General features: G+C 43.8%; 1 protein-coding gene across 7 annotated transcripts in view; it reads right to left on the minus strand.

Moving 5' to 3' along the window:
• DLEC1 (DLEC1 cilia and flagella associated protein) overlaps positions 1-16,753 on the minus strand; it is a 60,430-nt gene that overhangs the window by 22,170 nt on the left and 21,507 nt on the right. For all 7 annotated transcript variants that reach the window (XM_090047792.1, XM_090047793.1, XM_090047791.1 and 4 more), the window contains exons 14-23: positions 16,235-16,427; positions 15,331-15,389; positions 13,153-13,327; positions 10,878-10,971; positions 10,469-10,599; positions 8,333-8,491; positions 6,476-6,615; positions 6,098-6,251; positions 4,414-4,524; positions 680-810 (exon numbers count right to left, since the gene is read on the minus strand). In XM_090047792.1, the coding sequence (XP_089903918.1) occupies positions 680-810; positions 4,414-4,524; positions 6,098-6,251; positions 6,476-6,615; positions 8,333-8,491; positions 10,469-10,599; positions 10,878-10,971; positions 13,153-13,327; positions 15,331-15,389; positions 16,235-16,427 (1,347 nt within the window). The remainder of the gene's footprint in view (positions 1-679; positions 811-4,413; positions 4,525-6,097; positions 6,252-6,475; positions 6,616-8,332; positions 8,492-10,468; positions 10,600-10,877; positions 10,972-13,152; positions 13,328-15,330; positions 15,390-16,234; positions 16,428-16,753) is intronic.

Here is a 16,753-nt window from a genome sequence, read left to right on the forward strand (position 1 = left end):
GAGCTTTATCAGGGATCTGAATGGCCTAAACTCCCGTAACTTATAGGCATATTTCAGTCTGTGTAACTCACGTGAGACATGCTTTGGTCAATGCTTTAGCAGAGCCTTTAGGATCACAGGGAAGTAGGGCTGGAAGGGACTTCACAAAGTAGGATCATCCCTGACTAAACCATCCCAGCAAAGCATCTGTTTAACCTGTTACTGACCTGTAACCTGTCTCGCCTCCCAGGTCTATAATCATTTTCATTGTTCTGTGCTGGACTCATGCCAAACTGTCCACATACTTCTTGAAGTGCAGGGCCCAAAACTGGACATAGTACTCCAGGTGAGGCCTCATCAGTGCTGAACAGATCAAAAGAATCCCTTCCCTTGATTTGCAAGTGACACTGCTGCTAATACAACCCAGTTTTGGCTGTTGGCATTGTTTGCAACAAGAGCACACTTGGCTCATATTCTTGTCTACTGTAGTTCCCCAGGTCCTTCTTTGCAGTACTGCATCCTAAACAGTCATTCCCTCTTTAGGCGAGTTGTGCACTGATCAATGCTTGTTTTGAGTAGTATTCCAATGAGGACTAACATAGTGTACCCATTAAAAGTGTTCAAACAAAAAAGGTTAGGGAGGATTATATAAGCCTTCATTTACCTGGTTTGAGTGGTGATTGTATATGCCCTCACTTACCTGATAACTTCACTGTCATAGGGTACTGAGTATGTGACATGCAGTCCCTTTACTCGTCCAGAAATGGCCAGAAAAAGAGGATCCTTCATGTCTTCTATGCTACAGCAGAGGATAAGGTCCTTCAGCTCACCCTAATAAGGGCCAGATTATACAGTCTTGTAAGTGGAGTTAAGGATACAGAAAAAACATGGTCTCATCAAAAACCATATCAATAAGACATGTTTACATCTGACTGAATTAAAAACAGAATCACAGTAGAACTGGGAAGTCTTTCGCGTTCTTTTATCTTACCCAAACGCTACATCCAGCTTGCCTTGTAGGAGGTACAAAAATAAAAGTGTGCTGCTGTTACTGTACATTGCATGCTATTGTCAGATAGTAAACCTAAAAATATACCATAAGGGAAGTTTGCCACTTCTACCTGAAAGGAAACTCTTTTCAGTGGTAAATTGCCTACAGAAACCAAACCCAATTGCCTGACCTCATATTAATTCAGTCTTTCCTCCTGTAATTTTCAGCAGGTAAGGAGCAGTTGGAACGAGATAAGGAAGTGGGAAGTTAACATAAGGAATGTGATAGATCATAAAGAAAATTAAGAACATGTTTTAAGAGCAAATGTAAAAAATCATGTCAAGTCAGAGATCCTTAGCCCATTTTTTCTTATATCCATTGATAATTTCTGGTCAGGTAAACACCTCAGATATGGAGGAAAATTTACTTGGGCTGCTGCATCACCTTAATTCCTCCTAATCTGAATTCAGTACTAGACTGCCTCCTCTGGAAGCTCTCCGTTTTCTCTTCCTTGCTTTAAGCCTTATCCACACTTCAGTTAGCAAAACTTACCATTACTTCTCATACAGCACACAGATTTGGATGTGCTGAAGTTCTTAAGAATATAAGGACAATAAATGAAGACCAGGTGGCTTTCTAAAAGAGATGCTTTAGTTTGGCCTCAAGTCACTGGCTTTGATGCAGGAACTGCAGGGTGATGTTTGTGATGGAAGTCAAGAATAACCATTTTGGTCTTAAATTCCACGAATCTCTACATCCTGCATAAATTATAAACTTGAACAGCAGAAGCCTCTTTATTTCGGAGCTGATAAATCCTGTGGCATCTCTCATAGTCCTGCTTGAATTGCAAAGTGCTGACCACAGCAACTCCTTTTTAATGCAAGCTTTCAATTATGCTAATATGTTCTGTGAGCTAAGTTACATCCGTAAAATCAAAGCACTGCTGTAAAACAGATGCCAACCCTCTAACTTACAGCTGGCACAATGACAGAAGGGAGGATGTGTATGTTATGAAAGAAGCACTAAATATCTTGTATTAAGAAACAGGCATAATAAAAAGCAAACAAAGAAGGCTGGGAAGCAAAGACATAAAACAGCGCTGATTTAAAGTGTGTATAATTCAAACCATATCATCTACTGCCTTCAATCATGGTAATCTGTAAGGCATATTTGAAATACAGTTTCAGAAAATTGCATGCAAAGCTGTGTTGTGCTAGGCAACACAATGTTTATGTATCTGTTTTACTGATTTATTTATTAGATTTCCATGACATCCTCTCGGGAGAAGGCTCAGGGTAGCTTACAATAACTAACATTATGAAAATTATGAATAGAGATAAAATATTAAAAGAAAATAGTATGTGCTAAACAACAAATTCCCCAGACAATGCCCCAAAATGTAACTCCTGCTAAAAGCCAGCCCCCCCAAAATGGTCTTCTAATGTTTCCTGAAGATGCCCAGGCTTGGGCTCTGTGAATGGAGTGGCCCTAACCACTACCAAATGGAGGCTGTAAGGAAGTACAGCCTTCAGGGGCCGGGGCCCTGTTGCTGGTAGGCAGCGCGGTCTGTAGGTTACCTGGCTGGAGAACTAGAAGGCCAGCTGTTACTGATGAATAATAAGTGAGGGGGGGTTGAAAGCTCTGCCAGCAGAGTGCAAGTTTCATAGATTTCATAGATTTCATAGACATCAGGGCTGGAAGGGACCTTGGGAGATCATCGAGTCCAGCCCCCTGCCCAAAGGGCAGGAAGTCAGCTGGGGTCATAGGATTTACCAATTTACTCTTGAAGGTGTCCAATTTACTCTTGAAGCTGTTCAATGTAGGTGCTTGAACCACCTCCGCTGGCAGACTGTTCCAGACCTTGGGGGCTCGGACAGTAAAGAAATTCTTCCTTATGTCCAGCCTGAAACGGTCTTGCAGGAGTTTGTGACCGTTCGACCTCGTCATCCCTTGGGGCGCTCTGGTGAACAGACATTCCCCCAGATCCTGGTGGTCACCCCTGATAAACTTATATGTGGCCATCAGATCACCCCTGAGCCTGCGCTTTTCCAGGCTGAAGAGCCCCATGGCTCTCAGCCTGTCATCATAAGGTCTGTTTTCCTGACCTCTGATCATGCGCGCGGCTCTCCTCTGGACTCTCTCAAGCTTCTCCACATCCTTTTTGAATTGTGGAGCCCAAAACTGGATGCAGTGCTCCAGCTGCAGCCTCACCAAGGCCGAGTACAAGGGGAGAATGACGTCCCGGGATTTGCTCGAGAAGCATCTATGGATGCATGCCGGCATTTTGGGCGCTTTACTAGCCGCAGCATCGCATTGCAAGCTCATGTTCATCTTGTGGTCAATGATGACCCCCAAGTCTTTTTCTTCTGTAGCGCTAACCAACGTAGCACTGCCGAGCCTATAAGGGTGCTGCAGGTTTTTCCTCCCAAGGTGGAGAACCTTGCATTTATCGGCGTTAAACACCATGAGGTTCTCGTCTGCCCATTTGCTGAGCTTGTCCAGGTCAGCCTGGATCACCCGCCTATCTTCTGGCATGGATGCTTTGCCCCAAAGTTTGGTGTCATCGGTGAACTTGGCCAGTCCACTCCTGACTCCAATGTCCACATTGTTAATGAAGATGTTGAACAGTATGGGTCCCAGGACAGAGCCTTGAGGGACCCCACTGGTCACAGGGCACCATGATAAGTGACTGCCATCAATTACAACCCTCTGGGTCCGACCACGGAGCCAGTTTCCCAGCCAGCGGATCGTGGTGGAGCCAAGGCCACAACTGGCCAGTTTGGCCAAGAGGTGATCGTGGGATACCAGATCAAAGGCTTTTTTGAAGTCAAGATATATGACATCAATCTCTTCTCCCTTGTCCAGGTGATAGGTCACCTGGTCATAGAAGGAAATGAGATTGGTCAAACAAGACCTACCTCCAACAAACCCATGCTGGCTGTCCCTTAGGATGCTAGCCTGGGCCAGTCCCTCAAGGATGGCCTCCTTGATAAACTTTTCTAAGATCTTCCCCAGGATAGAAGTCAGGCTAATGGGCCTGTAGTTAGCCAGATCCACTCTCCTCCCTTTCTTGAAGATCGGCACCACATTGGCCTTCTTCCAGTCTTTGGGCACTACACCAGAGCGCCAGGAGTTTTCAAAGTGGGAAAGGAGATGCTACTGCTGCTTAGGGAGTACAGAGTCTTCCAGCCTTCTCTCAAGGGCTGCAGAAAGACTGCAAGTTTGGGTTTCTTTGCTTGTTTGCTGCTGGCACACTGGCTTCATTTGTTGCTTTCTTTTTACTGTGGGGACATGGTTGTCTCCTGTAAAATAAACTGGCCAATAACCCTGGACACTGCACTGCCGGGCCTCAATTAAGGAAGCTGGGTGGGTGACCTGCTCATAGTGGTAAATTAAGAAACTCCTGGTTCCCGGTTCATTTTTAAGCTGGTTTTTACACTTACCAGAGTGTTAGCTGTCAACTCCACACACAATTCTTTTTCTTCGTTTGGGCCCAAAATGCCACTTGCTGGGGTGACAATGACAGAGCAGAGAGCAGACTGACTCCCAATGAGCTGCCAAAGAGATGAGATATGCATTACCTGCAACGGGATAAATCTCCTCCCTTCAAAATGCATTCTCAGAGAGAGGATAACCACAAGGATGAAGCAACCTGTACACTTGTGGATGGTCACAATTATAACCTGTAAAATCCAGACCCACTTCAAACACCTCTTCATTTCAATATTGCAATTAGATGCTTAAGGCCACATTCAAATAGAACTAAGTGGAGGTTGGGGGGAATTGAGGCATTTCACTGTGTATCTGTGATCCTGAACACTGCAGCTCAGCTGCCTTCTAACCCTAGAGGTGATTAAGCTTTCTAGGGAATAGGCTTCCTTGACCCTGACGTTTCCCAGGTGCTAAGGTTCTGCTTCTCAGCATGCCCAGAAGCACCTCAGTCTAAGCAACTTGGCACCTCTTTCATGCCTCAGCCTACCCAAGATTCAGAAACAAGGGGCTTTTCTACCTACCTCTCTGGAAGGGCTGGATCTACTAGATCCACTAGATATTCTTGGAGTACTCCATGCACACCCACCCACCCAGGGTGTGCTTTTCCACACAGCAAAGCCTGGTAGCTGCTGCTTCTTTCTAAAAGATCAGTGGTGGCAGCAACTCCTTTCTATGCAACACTTGGTTTGAGCACTGATTCAGGATGCAAAAGCCCTGGGTTTCATTCCCTCCTTCCCTCTGGGGTTCAAATACTCATCTCCCACATCCCTGGAGGTACCTAACCTCAGCTGACCGGCTGTTTTGGGACGGCACTCTCCAGCCTTGTTGCAGCTATGCCACTCAGTGAGCCAGAAAGAGAGAGCAAGAATGAATACGACTCTGTATAGTAGTTAGGGCACTCAGCTGGAAGTGTGGAGACCTGGGTTCCCATCTTCACTCCAAGGACCATTTTAATGACCATTCACTCCAAGGACCATTTTAATGCTCCACGTAAAACGCATGAACACTACACACGTTTGTTTTGGATTCTGTCCCGAGCCCCCATACACTGTACAAGTAAGAAATCTTGCTCAGGTTCTGGATTCCAGACCAGGCACCAGCCTCCTAAAAGCTATGCATTGCATCATTCGGTGCTGCGGTGCCCAAGTGCTCTTCTGGATCTCACCCTTACACACTTTCTGTAATTATTATCTGCACACTTGTTCCACATGCCTGCCCACAAAGGCCTAGGTTGGGATAACAATCAAAGTAAGGACCTTCTTTGGTACTCTGTAACATCACACACTATTATGGTGCATCATACATTAGCTTTGCAGAATCAAAGAGAATTACCTAGTGCAATCCTCTTCTAGCACACTGGCTAAACATGTCCTATCCCTGCTCTACTGACAGGCCAACATACAGAATACAAGCCAGCTATTAGTACCAGATGACAGTTGCTCTTATCTAAGGAGGTTTGGTGCACAAGGTTCCCAAATTTAACTGCTGCTGCTGACCCAATTACAGCGGTCACAACACACGCGTTCTACAATGCATCTCTTCATCATTTTTATTACTTGTATTGTGGTAGTGCTTACAGCCCCTGCCTTTATTGCACCCTGTCAACACTTTTCCTCACACTAAAAAGCTGCTTACCTCTCCCCAACAGTATTTTGCAGGCAGCAGCATCTGGTTAAAAAGTCTGATGTTTGCTTGTGCTGGAGCTCCAATATAAATTTCACTGAATACTAGGTGACTGGAAATCAGACAAGCCTGGGGAGTCTGCACTTCAGCAAAAACAGGAAGATGACTGGAAATGGACACACAAAGGTACTGTCAGTGAGATGTGTTAGCTACACAACAGCATGCAGGCAGACATTTACCCAAGTTTTTATTTGCATAATTTAATGAAAGGCTATATGCTCTGTCCGGAGTGCTGAGATTCTGACGCATTGTGCTGTTTCAGGAGATAACCATAGAAATCACAAGACACATAGAAGATGGTGAAGAAACCTCCCATCCTTTACCCCTCACCTTTTTTCTCCGTTTTCTACCACTAGGTCTAACACAGTCTGGAGATGCTGACATCGGCGGGCCTCAAACACGACTGATACCCTGCATTCACCTAAAGGACGTAATTCTCCATCAGATGGCCGAATTGTGAATGGGGAGACCTGGTAACAGAGAGGAAACAAACATGACAAGCATCTCTCAGAAGCTCTCAGACAGCAGTGAACCACTGATACCAAGAACTCAGATTGGTGAGATACCTCTGACATATGAAGAAAGGCTTCAGCTAAAGGACACAGGCTGTGTCTACACAAGACGCTTACTGTGCAGTAGCTCGTTAAATACTGCGTAGTTGCGTCGCAGTGCATGAGCCATGACGTGACGCTACTGTGCAGTAGTAATGAGCTATTGCTCAGCCAGTGTCACCAGGCAGCCATGTGGGAATGCTACTGTAGAGTAACACTGGTTACTGCGCAAACATTTAGTACTTGGGTATGCAAGTACTAAATGACTGCACAATAACAACTGTGCAGTCAGTGTCCCATGTAGATGTGGCCACAGAGTCTCAACCGATCAAGATCAAGGTACTAGGAATATGGTGCAGATCTTCAATTTTTAGCAGCAGGAAGCAACTTATAACTGACTTGCAGGATTGACCTGGTCCATCCAAAAAAGGTTGGGCTTTGTGATGAGATCAAATTTTGCCTTCAAATAAGCATGCATAACTCCCACTGACTATCAACCATCAGGCAATACACCCTCTTCCTCAAATCCCATATTTGCTGCATGTTCTTTAGGTCTATACTTTCTGGTTATTTTACAGCCTAAGCAGGGTATAAATTCACATCAGAATAAACTCTTATCAAAACACCAGGTCAGCCCACCTCCTCACATTCAAACCACAGGAGCTCAAGATTCAGCTTTCACCTGCTAAATTCAATTGCAACTGCGTGAGAAAAAGTAAAATGTGATCTTCCAAGCAGGGAAGTCCCAGATCCATGTAGGTCAAAATAAACTTTAACAGCAGTCTGGAAGTTTACAGATAGCCAATACAGATGGCAAAAAACCAAAATATTGTGCTTGCTCAGTATTTTGGTGGTTTACTGCATACTGGTGTCAGCCTTCAAGGAGATTTAAGATGATGCCTAAAGCAGAGTGTGAACATGACATGAACTGCTGTGTCCATAAGATCTTTCTGTTAAGTGGATGTGGAACAAAATCTGGGTATTTTCATGAGGTTGGAGGCAGTACCTGGTCAAAATGGCTAGAAATACACCAACATTAACTGTTTAAAAAAACTGGGAACAGAGCGGGCAAGTCAGACATTGGGGCAGGTACAGAAGAATAATGAAATGAATATAATCACTTTAAACCATATCCAAGACATATTAGAGGGATTATTTTATAAAATAGACTCTGCAGACAAATAATAGGATACAGAATAGACAACATGAGTGCTCATAAGCAGTGTTGGTTGGTATTTTGTCAGCAGGAAGCTTTTAATTATTTGTATATTTTTATTCTTTGTATTTTTTAAAATATATTGTTTAATATTCATAGGCCCTAATTCTGCAATAACATCTTTCTGAGAGATTATAAGCACTTCTCATTAATCCCTTCACTTTCTATTCATATTAATGGGAGTTGAAGCCACTAGCTGTTCCCAAAGGAAATGTTCAACCTGTCATAAAATTAGGTCATCAGGGAATCTGTGATAAAAGGAAATGAAGAAAACTGGCAACAGTATTTCACTTAATAAAACTGTTTTCTGATGTGCAAAGAGTTTGATCATCATGATAAGAAAAATGACAATGAAAGATAAATAGCAAAGATGAGAGAACAGCTGGCTCTGGGTATGGTTGTTCACAGGGTATGACCTACCTCTTCATTCCTTTCACCTAAACAGGCTCGACTTTCTTGCATTCTCCACTGTGCTGGCAATGGACTTAGGTTTTGAATCTCAAAGGAGCTTAACACATTTTCTCCCAACTTAATTAAACCCAACTGAAGTGATGGAACACCAATAGAAAGAACTGGACCCTAGGACGAAATAACATAACTTTAATTTTTTTTTTATTTTTTTTTTACCAAAACTACCGAATTACAAAGCACACATTAGTTAAGTTTTATGTTTACAGTTACATAAAATATCGGAAAGCAAAAGTATAATATCTGCTGCAGAAAAGATCATATGGTCATCAAGGAAATAGCTCCTCTGATTAAAATGAAGACTGAGATTTCAGATTTGCATTTGCACATGAATTTAGTCCTCATGAATGGGTGTCTGATGGGCCTAAAGACCAAAATCCTGTTTTGAGACTTGAACAAATCAGCATGAGCTTTCCCATTTATTTCAAATGGGTGGTGGATGAGGCCCTTCTGGTATAGAACAGACATGACACACAAAGCGGCAGGGTCTCATCTTGTACATACCACATATTGGGCACCAGACATTTAGAAGGCCCAGCAGCTATTTCCCCCACAAACCGTCCCCCAGCAGGTATCTTTGAGTGATGGGTGCAACCTGTAAGCATAGTCTGTGTTCTTCCTCTTAACTAATTGTGAGAACAAGTCTCACACAGCTGCAGTTGCTCAGAGTCATCCACCTAGCTTTTTTGAGTGGTATAAATTCCATGCAGAAACTAAGAGCAACCCCTTGACATCTAGCTTTCAAGGTCTGCTTTGCAGAAACTGTCAGAGTCCATGGCTTATGCACCACGGAAGTTGCTAAGGACAGGGGTCAATGATAGGCCATCTATCTGTTTGAAAATAGTTTGGCTGCTAGCACAGACCATACTACATAACTAGTCAGGCACAGTGAGACCTTATGCTCCACTGAGTGGCACTTCTCTATTTGCTTGTACAGAATGTCCTGCCTGATCAGCTTCATACTCTCAAGGGATGTTCTAGGCATTACTGAGCAAAAATCCAAAAATCCTACGGACTTTGGGGAAAAGGGGAAACCAGAACAGGGCAGTACAGGACACAGTGAACCTCTTGCACTTGGTCAGCACGTGGGAGACTGATATCCTGACTAATGTCCTAGTGGGTGTCTTTATATTATTCCAGGGATGTGGGGGGGAGGGGGAGGGAGCTTTAATTAGAGCAGGTCTGAAAGCTGCTCTAACTAAAATGCCTGCAGTGTTTTGTGTATTCAGCTTCCTGCACTTCACAATGGTGATGGGGGCATTTTAACTAAAGCTTTTCAATAAGCTTTAGTTAAAGTGCCCCCTGCCACTATTCTGAAGTGCAGGGATGCTGAATACACAAGACATGGAAGCTGCTGAAGCGCACTAATTAGCATGCTAGAGCAGACTCGATTCGTTGAGTCTGCTCGGACACACTGTAATTACAGCATGTCAGAACTGCATCTCTGCAGGTCTACAGGCACCCCTTGTGAGAAAGAAAAAGATAACCAGGGGGAAAGAAGGGGAAGAACGGGCATGCAGAGAGCTCTTAGCATGGGAGGAAAGGGAGGCAGACACACCTTGGTAAGGGGAACATGCGGAAGTCCAGAATGAGACCCTTGTGCGAGGGATATGGGATTAAAGCGGGAAACAGACAGTCATACAGCCTTGGCCTGGAGGGAAGATGGGAGACAATGAATGGGAGAAGCAAGAAATGTACACAGAGCATCTGGCATGAGAGAGGTGTTGGGGTCACAGAGAGTCCCTAACATAGAGGGAGATGGTGAGGTGGCAGAGAGAGGGGAATGGAGGAAAGCAAGGGGTCCCTGGTGCCCGCAAGGAGTTTGCCTTCAGAAGCAGTGAGATGAGCATCCCTCTCACTTATGAACACCTCTTATAGCCAGAGTGCTAGACTGCTGAAGAAGCAAGGGGCACCCTGTATAAACTGGATCAACATCACCGACTTCTTTCACATACAGCACCCAACAGCTGTTAGTGGACAAGAATCTGTGTATCACCAATTTTGCAGCTGGATTTGATGGCAGCCAAGATAAAAGGCTACAATTATCCTAGTACCACCTAGTTCCCCTGAAAAATTGTTTGTCCTCACCTTAAAAGCAGCCTCAGCGTGCAGCACAACTGGCTCTGTGGAGTGTTCAATTTTGCAGTGCAGATTGTGGCTGGCATGTCCTGGTTTGCCTCCAGTAAAGTTCAGTTCAAATCCACAGCATTCGTTGGCTTCTAGATTTAAAAAAACAAAACAAAAAAAACAATCTATGGATATGGAGCGGGCACAGAGTCTTGGAACAGGGGAAAGATGGGGGGCAGTTTTTTGAGGGAAGAGGGAACTGGAAGCAATTTAAAAAAACGACTTAAGGAAATCGGTGGGAAGACTTCCCCAGCATCTACTTTATAATACACATTTTAGCAACATGACACTTTACCACTTTGCTCTTCAGCTCTTAATAACTTACAGGGTTTTAGTTTAAAAAGTCATGTACAAGGCTTAGGAATTTCACCTATAAATCCAGTATGAGGTTCAACTTCAAGTATATCACATTCACTGATTTTTCCCCAGGAATATTTGACAGATGATTTGCTGTTGTTCCACATCTAAAACAGTTAAAATTTAATGAGCTAAACAAAACATTTTATGCTTTCAAAGCAGCCTGCAACAAGACATTTTATTGACAATAGCACTGTGGGTGTGCCTACACATCGCCCTATGGTGACACAGAGGCACACAGCGTTCCTGCACAGCATGTTACAGCGATGTAGCTATCACACATGATCATTAGCTACACTGCCATAGTGGCGCACTCCCTGCTTAAAGGAAAATGAAGTACTAAGGCACAGTGCAGTAACAACATCACTGTATGGCAATATGCAGACGTACCCTGTCTGGAAAAAAAGATATATTGCAAGTATAATGTCTGCACACTTTGGCTGCGTCCATATGAGCATGGCCATGCAGTATGTGGCTCTGCGGACACATCTGTGGCACCACATACCATACGTTCAGTTGTTCCCCACGCTGCAAGGAAGCAGCAGGGAGGATTTTGGATATCCAGGGGTCAAAAAAAAAAATGCAGAAAAAAAAGGTGGAGTAGTGCACGCAGTGGCAGCATGAGCTGCCCAAAGCTAGGGTTTGGCTGGCCAGGCTTCGTGTAGCAGGATTGTTGCTGCTGCTGCCCCGGGAGGTCCCCAGGCAAGGTCCCCAACACAATACTGGCTCCAGCCTCCCCTACCCCAATCGGGGTAACTTGCCACGGCCAGAGCACGCGTGGCACAGGCATTCCCTGGGGACAACTAGCAGTGGCACAAGGTGCACTGCCGCTAGCTGTCCCCAGGGAACCAAATGTCCATGCTCATCTGGACGCAGTCTTTGAATTTAAAATCACTATGAAGTCAAATTAAAACTTACATCCAATAAAAATTCTAACATCAATTTTAGGGCCTGACCGGTCTTTTGTGAATATATTTGAGGACTTGTTTAGAAAGGATTTGAAGACCGTGAGAACTGGCAGGTGAAGAACTTCATACTAGGCATGTACTCTCCAGGTCAAAGGATGAGTTGCTGTTAGCTGACTCATAAATCCCTTTTCTCTGGTTTATAAAAGGGACCAAAATAGTTCGGGTCTGACAGCTGATGCACAGGTGGTTCAATAGATGCTGACTTTTTCACTGAAATTTGAAAAAACTCATTATGCTATCCTTTAAGAAGGATGTTAAAATGTTTCATATCTTTCAGACTGTCTCCCCCATTCTACCAAAAATGGTGGAGAAGAACAGATCTTACTTCAATTCTTCAGATCTGCTGGCAAACAGTCCTCACTTATATTCCCAAAAGTACTTTGAAGGGGCCTTTCATGCTCTGAAGCCCATTTATTTTTTGCCACTATCAAATACCCCCTATTTATTTGTAAGGTATGAAATACTGGGGGTTTGTGCTGTCTGTCTGCTCATCTCTGACTCCAATGCACAAAGATCACAGCATACACCCAAAAAGACTGCAAGATCCAAGGAAGTTCTCCTGGAGTTAATGTACTTCTGGCTTCCTCAGAAGTGACTTTATACCAGAGAACAGCACTGAAAATGCTCCAAAGTAAATGTGTCAAGTCCATACCCTGAGAGAGACAGACAGAGAAGATCTACTGCAGAGCTCTGTGCCTCTCTCAGCCCAGACAGAGCAAAGAATGGGACTTGCAAGGCAAGAATAAGGTTTTAGTGAGACAAGATGTACACATATAGACCCTTCTGTGATTGTAACCCGTTTTGCTGCTTGATATGGACCTTTGGGCAAACTAACAATTTGAAGAAACTGTTCTGAGTCCCTGATCATCAGCTGCGGGAGAAGCCTCCTAAAAGGAAGTTTCCTGCAAGAATCAAGTCCAATTTACCTGACTAGAGGAGCCACAGCTGGTACAGAAAGCAGTGCAACCCTGAGAAAATGTTAAGAGTGGTACATCACTTAGTGGTGTACATCACAGATTTTAGCCACCAGCAGCAACCGAAAACCAGAATCAGCTAGCAGCATTAACCCCTGGGTTGTTGGCCTCACAAACTGTGGCTCCAGCAGCTCCAATTATGGAGCTTCAGGAGCAGTGGGATTAACTTCTTGGCTGCCAACAGCCACGGCAAAAAGTCCTGTAGGCTGTATGACCCACCTCCATGGGCCAAATATGGCCAATAGGCCCATTGTTTGACACCCTCGGACTGTACCAATATGGCTTTCGGTAATATCACAGGGTTTGGTTATACCATAAGCAGTAACAAAATCAGAAGCAGACACACCTTAAATGATTTTCTAACATTAATACCAATAAAGTTTTCTCCAGGAATGAAAATAGCATACGGTTCCAAAAGCAGTTGAAATGGTTCTGTTGAACCTTTAACTTCTATTTCCAGTGCTATCACATCGTCTCTTCTGGGGTCTGTGTTTCCAAGAATCATATCTTGTTTCTCTGAACTGTGGAATATGGTAAGAATTAACACTTGTAAAGACATCTGAGATCCTTGCATGAAATACTCAGTAAAAAATTATTACAGAATATTGGGCACGTCTACATGAGGCACGTTAATGCACACTAACCTAAGTTAATGAGCATTACGGGCATGTGTCTACACATGCACACCCTTAATGCGTGTTAACTTAGGCTAATCGCACCTAAATTTGATACCTGAAAATGCAGGTATCAAATTTAGGCGTGATTAATTAATGCACATTAATGCACGTGTAGATGTGACTCAGCATTAACTTTAGTGCAGTGTCTGCCATGCCACTAGGGGGCCAGCCTGAGCCCAGCCTTGGTGGGTGGCGAGGGGCTCTGTTGGTTGAGGGGGAGAGATGGGGGTGGGTGTTGTGAAGGTAATAAAGTTGGTTATTTTATTTCACCCATGTGCATGTCCTGAGAGTGGTGCTGGAGGTGGGCCGGGGATAGCGGGGGTGTGGGTGGCAGGGACCAAAGACTGCAGCAGGTGGGGTCAGACAAGGCCTCCTGTAGCCAGTGCCCTGGCCCCCGCTGGCAGGTGTGCAGCTGTCGTGGTGCCTGGGGAAGGAGTGGGGGAGGGGGGGCCCTGGGGCCAGCACCATGGCCAGTAGGTGCATAGGGTGCTGCTTGTTGCTGGCAGGGGCTGAGCTGGAGCAGCAGGGCACTGGGCATCACTGGCAAGGGCAGGGGCAGCCCTGGCATGGGGAGGCAGGGTGGGCAAGGAAGGAGTTGCTGTATGCTGTCCCTGCACTGGGCATGTGGCTCCTGGGCAGGGAAGGAGCTGGCTACGCATAGCATTAGTGCGTAGCATCGGTGGCAACGCACAGCATTGAGAGTGCCAGTGCATCCCCTGACCAGCCGTGCTCACTGCTTAGGTGATGGGCAAGGAGTGCGAGCGCTAGTGCCCCCCCTGCAAGCATCACCCGATCACTGCAGCTGCTCCTGGAAGAGGCCACAGCCACTCCCAGAAGTGGCTGCAGCGATTGGCTGTTGTGGAATTGGCCGCAGGTGTCCCTCGGGGCAGTGGGATCGCCCATGGGGTGGGATTCCCCACCCCCGCCTGGTGGGACTGGTTGCAGGGGGGGAGTGCCCCCCGCCGACTAAGGCGACAGTAGTCGCCCATTCTAGGGATCATAGTTTCCCGGATGGCTACCAGGTGCTAGCAGCTGGCTCTGGCTTCAACATGGCTGCCATGTGGCCAGAGGTTGGAGCTCCCCCCGGTGGCCACAGGACACATGGCAGGGCTGCAGGGACTTGGGACTAGCATTAATGCCAAGTCCCTACACATGTTGACACCTGCCAAAAATTGCTTAATGCACATTAAATTTAGTTGTGCGTAAATGCACGTGTAGACGTGCCCACTACATAGGATAGTGTACACTATACCCACTACCTTCTCAAATAAATACTGTTTGTATAGAAATGTTACATGATGACTCAGGTCATGCTGAATTCTCTCTCCTTTTGACTGAGACTTTATTTTTTGAAATACTTTATAGGGGAAAAATAGTATTTAGAAACTTCTCAAATAGATCATTCAGAAAAGGAAGTAGTGAAAGAATTCAAACTGGCTTGAAGAAATAATGTAATATATGAACCTAAAGAGATAAATTAAGCTAAAGAAGTACAGGGAAGGCATTGGTATATAAAGCATCTAGGATGAGGAATTTAATTTAATAGAGATTTCTGGTGTTTGGAAATGATAAACATCTGATGGCTGTTCATTGGCCTTTATGAATGAAAAGACATGAATCACTTCTTGCCAACAGTGGTGTTCTAAGTAAAGCTAGAGTATAAGAGTTAGTCAATGCAGGGAACTTTTCACTGATGCCATTTGTGTTGCTACCTCTTCTGTAGATGAATTCTTTAGAATCTAGCATTTCCCACCAGCATTACTATCACTGGAGAAATAAATCACAGATACACATATTACCAAAAAGTTAGTTGTTTCATTATATGCCATTAATGCTTCTCAGCTTACCTTGGTGGCTCTGGGATATCTCTCAGTACAATCTGAATCACACTGTGATAATCCTTCAGCTACACAAAAAAGGAAATAAAGGGAATCCATCATTAACTAACCATGCATCTCCAAAAGAAAAAAAATAACTGAAGTGGGAAAATGGATGCAAAATAATAAATAAATCAAGAACAACCTCAATATAATTCTTTAAAAGCTAAAGAATAGTTCTACCTCACTATAATCAAATGCCATTGACTGTATTGCTTGTCTACATTTAAAAAAGAAATGCTATTAGTGTGTTTCTATTGGCAGCACAACATTTGAGAAACATCTTTCTCTAACCTAATGGTATGAAGCAATGATATCCAGCTGGATGGGCCTCAATTCTTCAATGCTTTGCAGGGACTTCACTTGTTTATTACTACTATTAATAATAACACATTAATACTATCAATATGAATAATGTAATATGGAAATAGATTTCCATTAATGTGTTTTAAAGCCTTTCTAAAAAAAACCCAAAGAATTTCACCTTCGTTTTTTCTTTTAGACACGTATGTATCCAATCATTAACATAACAGAGTCCTCCCCGTTTCTGGGCCCAATCTGTTTGGATCATATTTCTATAAATATACTGAGCCAACCCTGCTTTCACATCACTCTAAATCAACAGTATTTTAATTGAAGCTAATGAAGTTAAATTGGTATGGAAATGATACGTGGTCAGACTTGGACTCAACATTTTTTCAGTATTTTTTCAATCAGAACATGCTCTCTTTGAGTAACTCTCTAAAATAATTTTTATCACAGTATAGTACCAGCTAATTAAATCTAATTCAGAAAGCTCCACTGCAAAGACTTTATGGTTTGCGTAAAAATACATCTCTGCAGTGCATAGATAGCAAGGAATCACAACCCATACCTCCTTTGGAGCATAAGTGAGCATGAACTTGTGATCTGTGTGAGGCTGCAGAACTCCCAGGGCAGGGTTTAGAGAGAAACCTGACTCTAGATCTAGGTTGTACTTGATTTTTGCCAAGTTCACAGGCTCTTCTGGCATTAGCGATTGTAGGTTAGGTTTCATTATCTGCCAGTAGAAAGGAAGTTCCACATGGCTAGAAACATTAACAAACAGAAAAAAAAGCTGGTATAAAAGAGAGAGACTTTTTTTTGGACGATTACAGAATAAAATTGTACTAAAGTCTACTGTTAAACTTATCTTTCTCCTTAAAGATTATAAAGGAAATGGCCTACAGTCCCTGCTAGTGACAAAGCTGATGGTCTTGTGCAGTAAGGCTGTATGTGAGTAAGGCTGTCCATATGGTATGACAGTATCTATATATGTATCTATATCTATCTATATATCTATATCTATCTATGAGCTCTAATATAGCTATAGATCTATTAATATATCTATAGATTTATATATCTATCTATATAT

Source organism: Crocodylus siamensis, chromosome 5 (assembly GCF_052110815.1).
Source record: "Crocodylus siamensis isolate JL-2025a chromosome 5, ASM5211081v1, whole genome shotgun sequence".
NCBI classification, from domain to species: Eukaryota; Metazoa; Chordata; order Crocodylia; family Crocodylidae; genus Crocodylus; species Crocodylus siamensis.